The sequence below is a fragment of the Symphalangus syndactylus genome, chromosome 19, assembly GCF_028878055.3.
Source record: "Symphalangus syndactylus isolate Jambi chromosome 19, NHGRI_mSymSyn1-v2.1_pri, whole genome shotgun sequence".
NCBI lineage: Eukaryota > Metazoa > Chordata > Mammalia > Primates > Hylobatidae > Symphalangus > Symphalangus syndactylus.
In genome coordinates this window covers 57,720,228-57,737,050 of record NC_072434.2, presented here as the reverse complement: position 1 = coordinate 57,737,050, position 16,823 = coordinate 57,720,228, and the positions used below count along the sequence as shown (strand labels likewise).

The 16,823-nt window shown below is 53.0% G+C and overlaps 1 protein-coding gene across 1 annotated transcript; it reads left to right on the top strand.

Annotated features, from left to right (window-relative positions):
- Positions 1–6,233: 6,233 nt before the first annotated feature.
- On the top strand, positions 6,234–16,347 carry BSND (barttin CLCNK type accessory subunit beta). The gene is made up of 4 exons (XM_055233985.1): positions 6,234–6,410; positions 12,787–12,881; positions 14,703–14,978; positions 15,915–16,347. Exons 1-4 carry the CDS (start codon positions 6,234–6,236, stop codon positions 16,345–16,347), a joined length of 981 nt encoding a protein of 326 aa, XP_055089960.1.
- The last annotated feature ends 476 nt before the right edge of the window (positions 16,348–16,823 follow it).

Below are 16,823 nucleotides of genomic sequence, written 5' to 3'. Positions count from 1 at the left end.
CTGATCTGTGAGGATTCGGTGAGATGGTAGCAACTGACATGTGAGTTCACACTGACACCGCCGTCAATGGCTCAGTGCTGAGGCACCAGATAATAAAGGCAGGGGTCTTAGCCCTGAGCCAGGTGCCTAGTAAGTGTGCAGTAATTTTATGAGTAGAGACAACCTTCCTCCACCAAGTGCAAATTCAGCCTCTGATCCCATACTTCCTTTGACGGGAAGCTCACTACTTTTGCTCACTTTGCAGATGTGGCAGAAACATCTACTTTTGACCAGCTCCGTTCTGCATCCCTACGTCTCTAGCCCACCCCACTTCTATGAAAAGAGGTGAAGTAATCTTCCCAGGGTCACACTGCCAGCAGGGGTCCAAAGGCCTGGGGCTTAGTCAGCTGGAGAAGGGTGGCATCCCCAGAGCCTACTGTGTGCTGGGCCCAGTCCTCTGCTATTGTGGTATCTTCAGAGTGCCCTGCGACAGGTGGTGGTGTCAGCATTTAACAGGTGAGGAACTAGCCTTGGAGAGGTAAAAATCCCAGACAATAAAGTCACAGCCGGTGTGGGGTTCTCCCACCTGGGCTGCATCATTATCACAGTAGCCACAGTCTTGGTCTCTCTCTGCTTCTCCCTGAGGCCCTTGCAGTCTCTTCTCAGTCCAGCAGGCAGAGTGAGCTGTTCAGACCTAGGTCAGATCATGACCCACCGTGCCCCTGGCCCCGCCGCACCCCACCCTTCCCACCGCACTCCCCCACCCCCACCCCCCCTTGTGGCTGCCAGCTCACTTTCAATAATGAAAGCCCAGGCCAGGCGCCATGGCTCACGCCTGTAATCCCAGCACTTTGGGAGGCCAAGGCGGGTGGATCATGAGGTCAGGAGTTCAAGACCAGCCTGGCCAAGATGGAGAAACCCCGTCTTTATTAAAAATACAAAAATTAGCCGGGTGTGGTGGCGGGCGCCTGTAATCCCAGCTCCTCAGGAGGCTGAGGCAGAGAATTGCTTGAACCCGGGAGATGGAGGTTGCAGTGAGCCGAGATCGCACCACTGTACTCCAACCTGGGCAACAGAACGAGACTCCATCTCAAAAAAAAAAAAAAAAGCCCAGACACTGGTCTGGGGAGAGGGGGCTCTGAGGCCTGGTCTGAGCCTGTCCTCTCTCCTGACCCTCTCATCTCCTGCCACTCCCTCTCCCTGCTCTCTGCTCCAACCAGTCTCACTGAGGCTCTTGCACTGGCCGTTTCCTCTCTCCCGAAGGGCTTCCTGGGGGCTGGCTCTTCAGCAACCTGGGTGTCTCTTCTGACCCTCTCCCTGTCCCATCACCGAACTCTGGATCCCTCCTGTGCCTCCCTCCCTTCCTCTCCTCTACATCACTGCTTCACCCTCCCCTTCTTGGTATTAACCCAGGACAGTCTAGGAGCCTGGAGGTGTAGGTGTGAGGTGACCTTGGGCGGGTTAGGTGAGTTAATGAGTTGCTGATGTGACCAGGAGGCACCACTTTACTGGGCAGGCACTGAAAGGGCAAGGGCGGGAGGGCTGGAAGCACAGAGACCTTTTCTGCCTTTCTCTCCGATCCACTCATCTGTGTCCTAACTGGAAGCCCGCAGGAGGGGCCATGACTTGCTCAAGGTCACTAGCATCATGGAAGAGGCTGAGTCAGGGCTGCAGAGGGAGACAGACTCCTGACCAAGCCATGTTTCTGTCCCCTTCCAAGCCAAAGTGGCCTCACTGTGAATGGGGGTTCCTCGTGTCCACTGGCAGGGTGCCCGACCATGGAGCCACGTGAGGGCCAGCTCTGCCAGTGCAGCCCCCAGGATGCACCAGTTTACTTGCTGGTTTCTTTCCTCCTGGGCCCGACCGTCCAGTTTCTTCACCCCCTATTCAGACCTCATCTTGTGCTGGCCACCAGAGTCTCAGAGGACAGGCAGCCTCAGAGCTGAGACCTCTCCCATGCTTTCCTTGGGCCCCTCCCGGGCTTCTGTTATCTGCTGGGGGGGCTTGGTGGCCCCTGCCCCTGGAGCTCTCCACCTTAAATCAGCCCACCCCAGTCAGAAATCCCTATGCTACCCCCTCAGTGGCTCACTGCTGCTCGCTGGGATCTTTCTCTCTGGAATTGAAAAATTAAAATCTGGTTCTCGTCTTTCCCCTGCATAACCTCTGTGAAAAATGTCAGATACCTTAGCCCCAGCAGGTTTCCTGCCTGCATTTCCTCTCCGGCCTCTCTCTCCCAGGCACGTAGATTCCATCCCTCTATTCACACACACATCCAGAGCCTACCCTGTCATAGCCCCTGGGGATACAGCAGTGCTCAAAACAAAGTCCCCACCCTGTGTGGCTTGAGTTCTAGTTGGGGAGACAGACAGACAGGAGACAAGATAAATCATGCATATAGTATGATAGGTGGCTGTGAGCACTATGGAGAAACATTGAGAAAATAATACAGGAAGCCCCTGGGGAGGCGATTCTGCAGTTTCATAGCAGGATCAGGGAAGACCTCACTGCGAAGGTGACATTTGGGCAAAGGCCTGAAGAAGGTGAGGGAGGGAGCCATGCAGCCACAGGGAGAACAGTACTCCAGGCAGAAGGAACAGCAGGTGCGGAGGCCCTGGGGTGCATGCGTATTCCAGGAACAGCATGGGGCCAGGGTGGTGGAATGGGTGAGTGAGAGTGGGCGTGGCGGGAGGCAAGCTCAGAGGGTTGATATGCAGGCAGCGTGGGCCAATTATCCAGAGCCTTTCAGGTCGTCTTAAAGCATTTGACTTTTACTCTGATGCGATGGGGAGCCATTCCAGGGCTCCGTGCAGAAGAGTGACATGATCTGACCCAGTATTGGGGCTGCAAAGAGACTTCGGAGGTCAAGGATGGAAGTAGAGACCACTTACGGAGAGAAAGAGATGATGGAGGCTCAGCCCCAGTGACGAGCAGTCGTGGCTGGTGAGAAGTGATTGGATTCTTACATGTTGGAGGTACAGCCCATAAGACGTGGGTGTGAGGGAGGAAGTGCGGTCGTGGCATGGATCGCTAACTGGAAGGATGGGGTTGTGGGAGGGGCAGGTCTGGGGAGGAAGATGCAATGCAGGCAGCCTGTGCACAGCACTTGGAGCTTTCTTGCCAGCCGTGTGTCGGCGGGTACGTGCCTCAGTGCCTTTGCACATGCTGGCCTCTGTGCCTGGAAGGCTTCTCCTGCCCCGTCAGAACTCCAACTGCCTTCTCAAGGGTCCCTTCCGTGAATCTGTCCCTTCATCCCTCATCCCCATCTGTTCCTCTCTCTGCTTTGTGCACATTCGGGACCTCGCACGCATCGCAAAGCCATTACCATATTACCCCAGAAGTTAGGACTGAGCGCCACCCATCCCTGAAGCACTGTGTTTATGAGTTCCTAACACCTCAGTGTCCCCCACACAGTAGGGGCTCAACCAGAGACTGCCTGGGGACCTGGGTGGACTCCTAGCTCTACTGTCTGTTCCCAGGTTCTGCCACGTTGGGTCGCTCGCCTCGCCTGCGTGGACCTCGATGCCTACCTCTGTCAAATGGGCGTGCTCTTTCCCTCCCTGCCTCGGGGTGTCTCGGGAGCCCGCTCGCAAGGGGGATCCCGAAAGCAGGGTTTAGCGCGCCCTCTGCTGGACGATGAAAGACTCCGCGCGTTCTGCTCCCCGGTTCCCCAAGTGGCCCCCGGGGGAGGTGGAGCAAGGCGTGGGGGCGGGGGGACTGCAGGAGAGGAGGGGGAGCTGCTGCACCCGAACACTTCCAGCGCACCCTACACACATGTCCTTACTTAATCCCTAGCCTGACTCTGTGGAAGAGCTTAGGTGAGACCCATTTTCCTGAGTTCCTACTTGTTTCCTACTTGTTACTGAATTTCTTACTCGTAGTTACCTTTTTTTTTTTAGAGGAGAAGCAACTCAGAGAGAAAAGGGGCGAAGAAGGCTGGGCCGTGTAGAGGAAAGAAAAGGCGCGAGAGGAGAAGAGTGCCCGGGTGACCGCGAGGCCTCTGAGGAGTGGCTGAAGACCAGATCCGTCTACATGGGGCTGGGAGGGGAGGTCCGGTCACCGCTCAGCAGCCGACTCAGCCGAGGGAGACCTTGGCCAGTCCCCGCCACTCCGCGGGCTCGGTTTCCTGGCCTGTGAAACGGGGGCGATGACTCCCCTCCCCGCCGCGACTGCTCATCACCGGGTCCGAGCCCAGCCGCCACCCCCGGGGGAAGCGCCTTGCTCAGCGCCGGGCGGCGCACGAGGCCCTGCAGGACCGCGGCTGCGGAGACCGTTCCCGCCACCCGCCTGGGCTCCAGGGCCAGACGGGCTGAGGTCCCTCTGGGCCCCCGTCTCCTTTCCAGGGAGGGGCACCGGCTAGGTGACGCGGGACTCGCCGAGGGACTCGTCCTTTCCCTTCTCTGAGCCTGTAGTAGATGATGATAATAATGTTTCCCTGGAGGGTCCTGCTTTGTTAATAGTCACAGATTACAAAGCACTAGACTTTTCCCACCCCCCTTATGTCCATTCCCTGTACAAAACCTGGGAGTTGGCCTAATACCTATCCCCAATTTGCAGTTGACAAAACTCAAGCCCGGAGCAGAGTCACCTGCCTGAGCTCACCCTGAGAACCAGACCTGGTACATGACCTGATAACTCAGCCCTTTCCTGCCCCTCAGCCATCGCTCAGCCAGGGCCCCTGAGCTCCCTCCAGTACGAACTGTCCTCTGCGAACTGTCAAGTGCACCTGGACTCTGAGGGCTGGCGATGGTGGGTGTGAGGAAGGAGAAACCCCTGCTGGAAAAAGGGCCTGTGGGAAGGACGTCTAGTTAGAGGGGCAGCTGTGAGCACAGGTGTGGGGTTAGGGAACAAGGGCAGCCCTGCTGGCAGGAGGGGAGAAGGTGATGACCGCCAGCAGGAAATCCCCAAGCCCAGCAAGTCAGGGAGCCCAGTGAAAGCCTTTTATCCTGCATCGGCGATTTAACCCCATGTGAACGCCAAGTGAACATTCTCTTGTAGAAACCGATGGTCCTCATTTTCCTGTAATCCTGTAAAGGAATCTGATTTCTTCCATCAGCCTGTCCCTAGGACTAAAGTGCCTCATTAGTGTTATTCTTAGGAGGCATCTTCCTAGATCAGGCTGCAAGGAAATGGAGGAAGTGACTGTCAGTCACTCATGCCCTGCAGGGGCACTAATTCCCAGAGCCTTAGGGGTGGGTGGGGAGCAGCTCATTGAAAGCAGACCTGGGTGGTGCACAGCATGTGAATGTGAAGCGGACGGAGGAACCCAAGGAGGCCAGGCCTGGAGATAGCACCAATTCTGGGAGGTACCATTATTATTCCCATTTTACAGAGGAGGAAACTGAGGTACAGGCAGGTAACCTGCTCATGACCACACTGCCCCACAGTAGAGGAGCCAGAATCCAAACCCAGGCAGCCTGCCCTGCCACCAGAGCCACACTTTTCACCCTCAAGCTGCAGTTAAGAAGTATCACTCAGTGGCTAGGCCCACGGCCTCTGGCTTCACATCCCACTAGCTCTGCCATCTCTAGCTGTGTGACCTTGGGCAAGTTACTTGTCTGTGCCCCAGGGTCCTCTGTAAAGTGGGGATAGTAGTAGCTGCTTCATGGGGTTCCCTCCAATGAGTTAATAGCTGTAACATGTTTAGAATGGTGCCTTGCACATAGTCACCAGCCAGTAAATATGGGCCATTACTCCTGATCCCTGGATAGGCACATGTCCTTGAAGAGCATAGAATTCTTCAGGCTTCTGAAATGCCAGGCTGTGGGATCCTGGAATCCTCCGGTAGCATTCTAACAGCTCTGGGCTGCAGAACTGTACCCTGTTTTCCAGAGCTGGAAGGTGTGAGGCTGCCTGTCCACCCAGCTCAGCCTCACAGTAGGCAAATGAGGTGATGTCAAAGCCTTGGCTGGGGCCCAGCCCCGGTAACCTCCCACTCTCCCTCCCCTGCATGCTCCCTCACTCAGGTTCACACATATACTCCAGGTCAGCCCGGCCCAGAGGGAAGGTGAGAGGGCGAGGAGTAAAGGTGGCTGGGTGGGTATGTGGGTCCGTTGAAGCGAGCCGCCTCCAGCCCTGTTGAACTGGTGGGCCCAGGGGCTGGAGCTGTCTTGAAAGGGACCTTGCTCTCCCTTGAAGCCTCGAGTTGCAGAGATTTCAGTGTCTTCTCTGCCTGTGTAAGCCTGTCTGAGTGTTTAGGCTGAACTACAGCCACCCCCTCTCCTGGGGGTGTGCAGGCCGGGCCTGGCCAGGCAGCCATGGCTGATGAGAAGACCTTCCGGATTGGCTTCATCGTGCTGGGGCTTTTCCTGCTGGCCCTTGGTACATTCCTCATGAGCCATGATCGGCCCCAGGTCTACGGCACCTTCTATGCCATGGGCAGCGTCATGGTGATTGGGGGCATCGTCTGGAGCATGTGCCAGTGCTACCCCAAGGTAGGTGGTAGTGGGGCTGGGTGGGGCCAGGTCAGCTGGGGCCAGGAGGGCTGGACACTCTGCCTGTATGCCATGCCTCACCTCCTATCCTTTAGTTGTCTTTTCATTCTTCTCATTTTGACTCGGTCTTCTCTCTGCTCTCCTGAGCATCTGTCCTATCCATCCATCCATCCATCCATCCATCCATCCATCCATCCATCCATCCCTTAGCCTAAGGGTTGATCAGAAGGCCCCTGGATCTGGAGGCCTGAACCGGAAGCTATGGTATAGATGCAGTAAACACGATGCACCATTCATGTGCTTGAAACAAAAGCTAATAAGTGCTGACCCCCTGCCAGGCACTCCTGCATTCAGGGTGCAGTTCAGCCCTCATCCTAAGCCTTTTGGTGCCTTCTGTAGTTCCACCTTCTGAGCCTTTTTGAGGTCCAGAAGGAGAGGCTGCGCAGCTAACGAGCAAGGTTTGGAGCTCAGATGCATGTGACTTACACGTCACCCTTCACCTTGGGTCTTCTACCTCTGGGTCCCAGAGCGGCTGAGAGCTCCAGGGTAGGTCAGGTCTAACCTTGGTGGCATGCACTGGGCAGTATCCTTTAGAGTCTTCATGTATTCTCAGCCTTATGTGTAATTTAGTGATGGGAAGAGCACTGGTTTGGGAGTCCTGAGTTCTAGTTCAAGTCCTGTTCCAAACTCCCTATGACCTTTGTCTTTCTGAGCCTCATTTTTTTCATCTGCAAATGAGACCCCTCCCCCTATTTTGCACAGAGCTTCACAGGGTCATTATAAAGATCAGAGAAGAGGTAAGATATAGGAATATTTTGTAAACTGTAAGGTGTTATTTATAGATGAAGGGCTACCACTGTTACCGATATTGATCCTCCCAACAGCTCTGTGGAATGGAAATGCCAGGAGTTGTGAATCTTCAATGCCTAGAGAGGCTGGGTGACTTCCAAGGTCACACAGCTGGTCAGGTACAGACCCAGGGAGAAAAGGAGGGAAATAGGGACTCTAACTTGGGGCCTGTCTCTAACTGCCTGGGAGACTTTGCTCAAGCCCCTTTCCTCTCTGAGCCTCAGTTTCCTCATTTGTACACTGTGTGAGTTAGGAGGAGGGGGTGGGAAAGGGGGTATATCTGGGGGCCCTGCTGGACCTAATATCTAGGGCTCCAGGCCCAGGCAGTCCTCAGGAACCCCCACACCTCCTCTCCTCCCACCTGGGTGGCTGTGCTCAGGTTTTCAGGGAAGGAGGGGGATGGCTCCCCGGGGCCTGGGCAGGCTTTCCCCAGCCCTGCCCCCTCCACCGGCCAGCCCTGGGCTGTCATTCTGTTCAGTGCTGGAGCGGTCCGGGCTGGTTTGTAGTCATTTAGCAGGCAGTTTACAGTCAACTTGCCTCTGTCTGTGCAATTCCTTGAGCAGAGGTCACTGGGAGAAGTCCTTGGGGCCAAAGCCACTCATGTCACCACTGCCATCATAATCCTTCTTCCAGTGAGGAGGCTGGACTGGGGGACAGCAGAGGGATAGCAGAGGGATGGCAGAGGTGTGGAGGGGAGCATCCTTCCTGCCCCCGCTCTTAAATAGAGCTGGCTCTGGGATGGTGGCTAGGCTGATGGGAGTGAAGGTAGAGGGGAGGGGAGGGGAGGAGGGAATATTGCTGGGTATTAATGAGTAACTGTTGATAGATTCATGGGTTCACGTGCTGTGGAGGCAGAGTGGTGGGCTGAAAATGGCACATGTTGTGGCAACCTCCAGGCCCAGATTCAAATCCCTGCTCCTTCATGTCCCACTTCTGTGACCTTGGCAGAAAGAGTCCCTCCCCTCCAGCTCTGAGCCTTGTATGGCTGATTGGGAGAACACAGTGGGATCGTGTGTGTGTGTGTGTGTGTGTGTGTGTGTGTTGGGGGAGACCTGGCATCATGCCTGACATGGAACATATGTGAAGGCATTGTTCTCAGGATTGAGGATTGGTATTTGTGGCACTGGGTGGGCCTCTGCATGAGTGCAGGTGTGTGTGAATGTGTGTTTCAGAGATGCAGGCTGGTAGAGCCCGCACAGATGGACTCCAATAAGGGAAAGGAGGAAAGCACCTTGTAAACCAGGGAGACACTCTAGAGGCGAAGCTCCCTGGATCCTGCTTGGTTTCATTGGTGCCTGGGCCAACGTTGCCTGCAGTGCTCCTGCCTGTCCTCCCCTCAGCCTCCTCCCCGTGGCTGTCTGTGCCAGACCCATGGAAAGTTTTGATAAATGGGGAGATATAAATATAAGGGAATCGAATTAGCTAATTAGGATATAGGGGTGAGGGGTAGCCAATACCAACATGCATTAAGCTGTCCATGTCTTTTAGGGGCTAGAGGTCTAGTGGGAGAGGCTATTTGCTGCCTGATGGGGAGGAAATAGGCTTCACAGAGAAGGTGAGCTGGGCTGTGTAGGTGAGCTGGGCTTTGTAGGTGAGATAAGAGTTCACCAAGCAGAGAAGATGGGGAAAGACATTTCAGGCAGAAGAGCAGCATGATCAAAGCAATGTGGTAAAAGAATAAGGCAAGTGGGCCATTGTGGCTATGAGAGGCAGAGGGGAGGAAGGTAAAGGTAGAGAGGGAGTGGGGCTCAGCTCTTCAGGGCCTGGGATGCCATGGTAAGGAATTTGGAGCTTTTCCTTTAGTTAATGGGACACGACGAGCTTTGTAGTTTGAGAAAGACATCCAGAAGAAGGACGGTCTAGGGGCAGCCATACCAGTAGGGAGGCTTCTTCTCTGGTCTTGGTAAGAGCTGACAGTCATCTGGAATAATGCAAAATTTAAACCCAAAGCTGTAGGAACTAAGGCGACATTTACAGTTCACTACACATAGAGTACCCGCTGTGGCTAGGCATAGCACCAGCACTTCCACCCAGGTTATCTTACTGAATTTCTGAAGTAGACCTGGTCAGATTTGGTGGTCAGCTGGACCTCAGGCATGAGAGAGGAGAAGGGATCAGGGCAAATCTAGTGGATGGGACAGTTGGAGGTGCTGAGCCCATTAGTGAAGATGGGGCGGGGGAGCTGTGAGCAGGGAAAGGAGTGGCAGGGAGAGCAGGGTCTCTGCCCATGCATTCCCCATTCCTCACTCCTGCCTGCTGTGCTGGAGCCCAGGACCAGGGTCCTGACTGGTGGCCTCCCTCTCTCTGGAGATTGCTCAGTATTCTGCTTAAACACAAATCTGACAGTGTACTCTCCTGCTGGGCGTCCTTCAGGACTCCTCATTGCTTCTGGAGAAAGGCTAAGCTTCTTAGTTTGGTGTTCTGGTGGTCTCCATGGTCTGATATCCCCTCCCCAGCTTCAACTCTACCTGTCCTTCCTCATCAAAAAACTTGTATTTTAAGATGCCCCATCCTTTCCTTCTCCAAGCTTTTCCTAGGGGTGGTGACGGTGATATGATAGTGATAATGACAGTGCAGTGGGGATAGTGAGGGTGAGAATGGTGATGGTGATAATGATGACGATAACGTTAGGGATGGTGCTGATAAGAATGATGATGGTAAAGATGGTGATTATGAGATGATGATGGTGAGGATGGTGATGGTGACAATGGTGATGAAGATGATGATGATGATGATAGTGATGATGATGATGATGGTGATTAGGAGATGGTGATGATGAGGATGGTGGTGGTGAGAATGGTAATGGTGATAATGGTGATGATGATAATAGTGATGATGATGGTGAGGATGGTGATGATGGCGATGGTGATGATGATGATGATAGTGATGATGATGGTGATTAGGAGATGGTGATGATGAAGATGGTGGTGGTGAGAATGGTAATGGTGATAATGGTGATGATGATAATAGTGATGATGATGGTGAGGATGGTGATAATGGTGATGATGATGATAATAGCGATGATGATGGTGAGGATGGCAATGGTGATGATGATGATGATAGTGATGATGATGGTGATTAGGAGATGGTGATGATGAGGATGGTGGTGGTGAGAATGGTAATGGTGATAATGGTGATGATGATAATAGTGATGATGATGGTGAGGATGGTGATAATGGTGATGATGATGATGATGATGATAGTGATGATGATGGTGATTAGGAGATGGTGATGATGAAGATGGTGATGGTGAGAATGGTCATGGTGATGATGATGGTGAGGATGGTGATGGTGAAGATGGTGATGATGAGATTGGTGATAGAATGGTGATGGTAATGACGATGTTGATGGTAATGAAGATGTCAATGATGGTGATATGATGATGATGATGGTAACGGTTATGATGATGGTGATAGTGATAATGATAATGGTGATGATGATGGTGATGGTCATGATGGTGATAGTGATGATGATAGTGGTGATAATGATGGCGATGGTGATGATAATTTTGGTGGTGATAATGGTTACGGTGACGATTGATGGTAATGAGGATGACGATGATGATGATTATGATGATGATGATGATGGTGATGGTGATGATGATGGTGCTGACTGGGCCATGAGGTAATGAGGCAGAGGAAGAGGCAGCTTCTAGGAAGTACAGTACCAGCTGGGAAGTACAAAGCATCCTTAATGGGGGTGGAAGAAGCCCAGGCCCCTGCCTTATTTCTTTCCTTTTCAAGAGACAGGAACTCAGTCTGTCACCTAGGCTGGAGTGCAGAGGCACAATCATAGCTCACTGCAGCCTCGAACTCCTGGGATCAACCAATCCCCCTGCCTCAGTTTCCTAAGTAGCTGGGATGACAGGCACACACCACGACATCCAGAGAAATTTGTTATTTAATTTTTTCATTTTTTTTTTGGTAGAGACAGGGTCTTGCCTCATTGCCCAGGCTCTCTGTTTTATTTCTAGACATCTAGAGGAAGCTCACTCCTCATAGGAGTACAAAGGCCCCCTCCATCCACCATTCCCGTCTCCCCATCAGAATGGAGCTTTCCTAGTGCAGACAAGTGTCTTCTACTCACTTTCCTCTATGGGAAGGGGAATAGGGAAGTGCTATTTATGAATCTGGTATAATACAGTGGGGTCTCAACAAATATTTGGTGGAAAAATTTTCAGCCGAGGAGAGCAAGACTCAGAGAAGTCAGACAACTGAATCATCAATAGCATCAAGTTATGATTTACTGAGTAGTTACTATGTGATGGGGACCATGCTGAGGGATTCCCTATATATGATCTCATGAAATTTTCACAGCAACCTCAAGAGGCCAGCATAACCAGCCCCATTTTAAAATCTCGTGGTAAAATACATGTAACATAAAACTTAGTGTCTTAAACATGTTTGAGTGTACGGTACAGCTAAGTACATTCACATTGTTGTCCAGCCAGTTTCCAGAAAGCTTTTTGTCTTGTAAAGCTAAAACTCTATACCCATTAAATCACAGTTCCCCATTATCCCACTCTCTAGCCCCTGGCAACCATCATTCTTCTTTCTGGCTCTATGGATTTGACTATTCCAGGTGCCTCAGAAAAGTAGAATCATACGGTATTTGTCTTTCTGCTCAGCATAATGTCTTTGAGGTTCAGTGATGTTGTAGCATGTGTCAGAAGTTCCATCCTTAAGGCTGAATAGTATTTCATCATATGGATAGACTATATTTTGTTTATCCATTCATTCATTAATGGATACTTGGGTTGCATCTACCGCTTGGCTCTTGTGAATACTGCTGCTCTGAACATGGCTGTGCAAGTATCTCTTCGAGGGTAGCCCTGTTATACAGAAGAGCACAGAGAGACTGTGAAGAGAGATGACCTGCCTAGGGCCCACAGTGAGAACCTGGTGGAGGAGGGATCCTCAACCCATCTCCCAGACCCCACAGGCACAGCTCACCTCCCTCACCCACTGCCTCTTTCGTGATCTGCCTCCCACTGCACCACGTAGTGCCCACCTAGGGCTGGACTTGCAGAGACCTCTTGATTCCTGAAAGTTCAGGGACAGGGACTGGCAGGCATAACTTCTCTATCACTCACTGCAGCCCACGTGGCAAAAAACACATGACAATGACTTGCTTGCCACTCACACCAAATATAGATGAAGCACCTACTATGTGCCAGGCATGTGCTGGGCACTGGACGAAGACATCTGGGAAATGACAAGATGTGAGCTCCTCAAGGACAGGGTTCTCTTTCACTCCCTGCTGCTCCTAGTGCCTGTGACAGTGCCTGCACACAGCAGATAATAAATGTTTGTTGAGTGAATGAAGAACCAGGGAGGGAGCAGGAGCGCAGAGGTCCGTCCTCTCACTGGTGCTGTGCCCCAAGTAGGGCCCTCTCCTGTCAAGCAGGGAGGCCTCCATGGTGCAGCCTGTCTCCCAGAGCCTGTGGAGAGGTTTGCCAATTCCCTGAGGGGACAGTAGCCCCCTACCCTGGTCAACTGCATAGAGGCTGTCTCTTCTTTGCTTGCAGATCACCTTTGTCCCTGCTGACTCTGACTTCCAAGGCATCCTCTCCCCAAAGGCGATGGGCCTGCTGGAGAATGGGCTTGCTGCCGAGATGAAGAGGTAGGTGCCAGGCCCTCTGGGGAGGGGAGCAGTAAGCCCCATAGGCCAGTCTCCCCTGACTGAGGAGAGTGAGAGAGAAGGGCGGGAAGGCAGTTTGCCCTCTCACTTACTGAGAATGTGTTATTAGAAATTATGGACTGTTTTCAACTCTCAATTCTGTGAGTTAGGCATTATTATTCCCATTGTACAGATGAGGAAACTGAGGCCCAGGGACTGTGTCTTGTCAGGGATGAGACAGAGTGTTTTGGTGAATACAAGATCTCCATGAAACAGATCATACAGTGAAATAAACGTACTGTGAGAAACACATACTCGCTGCATGACTTCTGGCAAGCTACTGACCTCTCTTTGCCTCGTCTGTAAAATGGGGTTACTAATAGTACCTATCTCCTAGGGCTTCAGGGAGGGTTAAGTGAGATAATACATGCAGAGTGCTAAGAACAGAACCTGACACACAGGTCTTCTATGAGTGTTTGTCATCGTTAGTAAGTGCCTTCTGTGTGCTGGAGACTGAGTCAGGCACTGTGCACCCATCATCTCCATCAGTCCTCATGAAGTGAGGTGGGGGTGTTAGGCCCTTTATACAGCCCTGTGAGGTGGGGGTGTTAGGCCCTTTATACAGATGGGAAGATTGAGGCTCAGAGAAGCGTAGTCACAAGCCCCAAACCTCATGGGGAGTCAGTGATGGAAGCCGGGCCTGCACTCAGCAGTGGTGGAGGCGGGACCTGCACTCAGCAGTGGTGGAGGCGAGGCCTGAATTCAGGCCTGATCTGGCCACAAACTGCTTCCCTCCCTGGAGGTTTTGAGCCCTGGCTCCCATGGCACAACCAAGAATGCTCCAGCCCTGGAGAGGCAATGGGACCACCAACCCCCTGGGCTGTGACTCTGCGCTCAGGAGGCCGGGCTTCAAGCCCAGGGTCTGTCGGCTGGGTCAGGGATGATCTCAGCTTTGCTTGGGGAAGGGGTTGATAACGGCATTTTCTGCCCCTGGCACACAAGGTGAACAACTGTCTCAGTGGGAAGGAAGGGGATAGACCCTGTGGGTATGAAGGCCAGCCTGAGATCTGTCTCAGGGCCGGTTACTTGGGGTGGGCTCCTGTGATAGAGTGGGGGCTCTGGCCACCCTGGGTTCTGAGCTCTTCCCAGTCTCTTCCCGGCTGTGTGACCCTAGGCAAGGGGCCTAGTCTCTGAACCTTACTTTCCAGAGGGACGTAGCACAGTCATAGAGAACATGATGTCTGGAGCTCCAGTGCCATCACCTAGGGTCCGTGTCACCCGGGTACAAGTCTGTTAGAGACTCTGCGCCTCAGTTTCCTCATAGGATCTCGTGTAATTATGGTGAGGGTTAGATGAGCCAACTAACACAGCCTGGCAGGAAAGGAGTTCCCCACTGCTGTAGACTGCCATTGCTGGGTATGACCTCATCTGTAAACCGGGAATGAGAATTTCTGCCTCAAGGCATTGTTTAGAATAATGGGTTGATAAGCATTCAGCCTTTATCCACCAGCTGGGACCCAGCAAACTCAATATTAACCGGTCTTCGTTTTGCAATTGCATCCTTGTGGTTAATTTTGGAGGTATCAGGTGAAAAGAACACTGGATAGAGAGTCAGACTTGGGGTCAGGCCAGAGCTTTGTCACTTAATTTACTCACCTTGCTGGGCCTCAGCCTCCTCATCCCTGAAACGGGCGCAGTAACATCCCCCAAAGGCTTCTTGTGAGATGAGGGGAGACCACACACCCAAAGCAAACAGGGCCGAGGAGAACACTGGTGTTTGCTGAGTGACTCTTTGCCGCCTGCCTGTTCTCTCTCCCACTCCAGCCCCAGTCCCCAGCCGCCCTATGTAAGGCTGTGGGAGGAAGCTGCCTATGACCAGAGCCTGCCTGACTTTAGCCACATCCAGATGAAAGTCATCAGCTACAGCGAGGACCCCCGCTCGTTGCTGGCCCCTGAGATGGGGCAGCCGAAGCTGGGAACCAGTGATGGAGGAGAAGGTGGCCCTGGCGACGTTCAGGCCTGGATGGAGGCCGCTGTGGTCATCCACAGGGGCTCAGATGAGAGTGAAGGGGAAAGATGTCTAATTCAGAGCTGGCCTGGGTGAGTGCTCAGAGGGCAGGAGCGGGGCTTCTGCCCAGTTCAAGGGTTAAAAAGGAGAGGAGTGGGGGACTGCCCAGGGGCGGGTGGGGACACTGGGAGTAAGGAGAAGGAGTGGAGGGTGTGGGACACCCTGAGATGCGGCAGGTGTGGCAGACAAATGAGTATGGGCTTGGGAGTCAGGCCTCAGTTCAGATCCCAGCTCCTGTGCTGTGTAGCTGTGGTAGGTTCCTTACTTTCCCTAGCCTCAGTTTCCCCTCACAGGAATGATCATTCCTACTACCCAGGAATGTTGAGGGTTGGGACGGTGCATTTAAGTACCTGGCATACAGTAGGCCCTTGATGTCTCTGAATGCTTGTCGTGAGTAGCAGGGGGCCAGGAGCCAAAGGACCTGAGTTCAGATTTGGGTCTGCCGCTGACCTGCTCTGTGACCTTGGGCAAGGCACTCCCCACTCCACCCCCATCTCTGTTTGTGAATTGAGCTCCTTATTCATCCGTGTATTTATTTATTCCATCCACATCACTGAGCACCAACTCCCTGCCCAGCCTTCATTGGAATCTACCCCTGAGGAGCTCTGAGTCCAATGGGGGAGGCAAAGACACAGGGGGACACCCCAGTGTAACTGGGCCTATGAGCAACAGAGGAGAACCCTGAATAATTGGAGAAGTAGATGAGTGACCTGGTTCAGATAATAACATAGTAATAGCCCAATTTCATGAGCACCTTCTATGTGCCAGGCACCGTGCAAAGTGCCTTGCACATATTATCTGCTGTAAACCTAAGAAAGAACTGCAGGAGTGAATTCTGTTATCGGGAGGAAACTGAGGCCCAGGAAGGTGGATTATCCTACCCTAGGTCTTGCAGCTAGGGGCTGGAATGTGGACCCAGGCATTCTGACTCACAGATACCCTTGCCCTTGTGGTCTTTACCCCTGCAGCCCCCCGGCCTGTCCCCAGGGCCCTGCCCCCTTGGCTTCCTTCCAAGATGACCTGGACATGGACTCCAGTGAAGGCAGCAGCCCCAGCGCATCTCCACGTGACGGGGAGGAAGCTTGTTCCCCACAACAGGAACCTCAGGGCTGCAGGTGCCTGCTGGACCGCTTCCAAGACTTTGCCCTGATTGATGCCCCAACGTTGGAGGATGAGCCCGAAGAGGGGCAGCAGTGGGAAATAGCCCTGCCCAACAACTGGCAGTGGTACCCAAGGACAAAGGTGGAGGAGAAGGAGGCTTCGGACACAGGTGGGGAGGAACCTGAGGAGGAAGAGGAAGACCTGTACTATGGGCTGCCAGATGGCCCCGGGGACCCCCTCCCGGACAAGGAACTGGGTTTTGAGCCTGACGCCCAGGGCCGAGATGGTTGTGCTCTGTAGCTTCTAGTCTGGAACTGCTGCTGACCCCTGTGTGACATCACAGGGCCTCAGTTTCCCTATCTGCAAAATGGGATGCTATGGAGGTTCAATGAGATGGTGGCATTTTGAGAATGGTAAAGAAACGCACAGGGAGGGGATGATGACTATTAGTGGACTGTTGTTTTTCCAGTAATTAGTTGTCTTTGGCCCACCTTTGAAGGCAAAATATGATTTGTTGAGGTTTGCAGCAGCTGAAGCCCTCAAAGGCATTTTCCACCTCCCCCCAAAGCTGACCTCTGACAGGAACCTTCCTTGGTGCTCCCTCTGGGCCCCTGATCCTTTGTGAAGACCTGTCAGGTTTCCCATTCCTATTGTGTCTTATAGTCCACTTGGTGGATGGCGTGATCCGTCTTACACAGAGGGAGCCTCATCTCCCCCTGGGCCACATTCCTCCTGCAGCTCCCATTGCTCCTTCACCAGGACCCAAAACCTTCTGT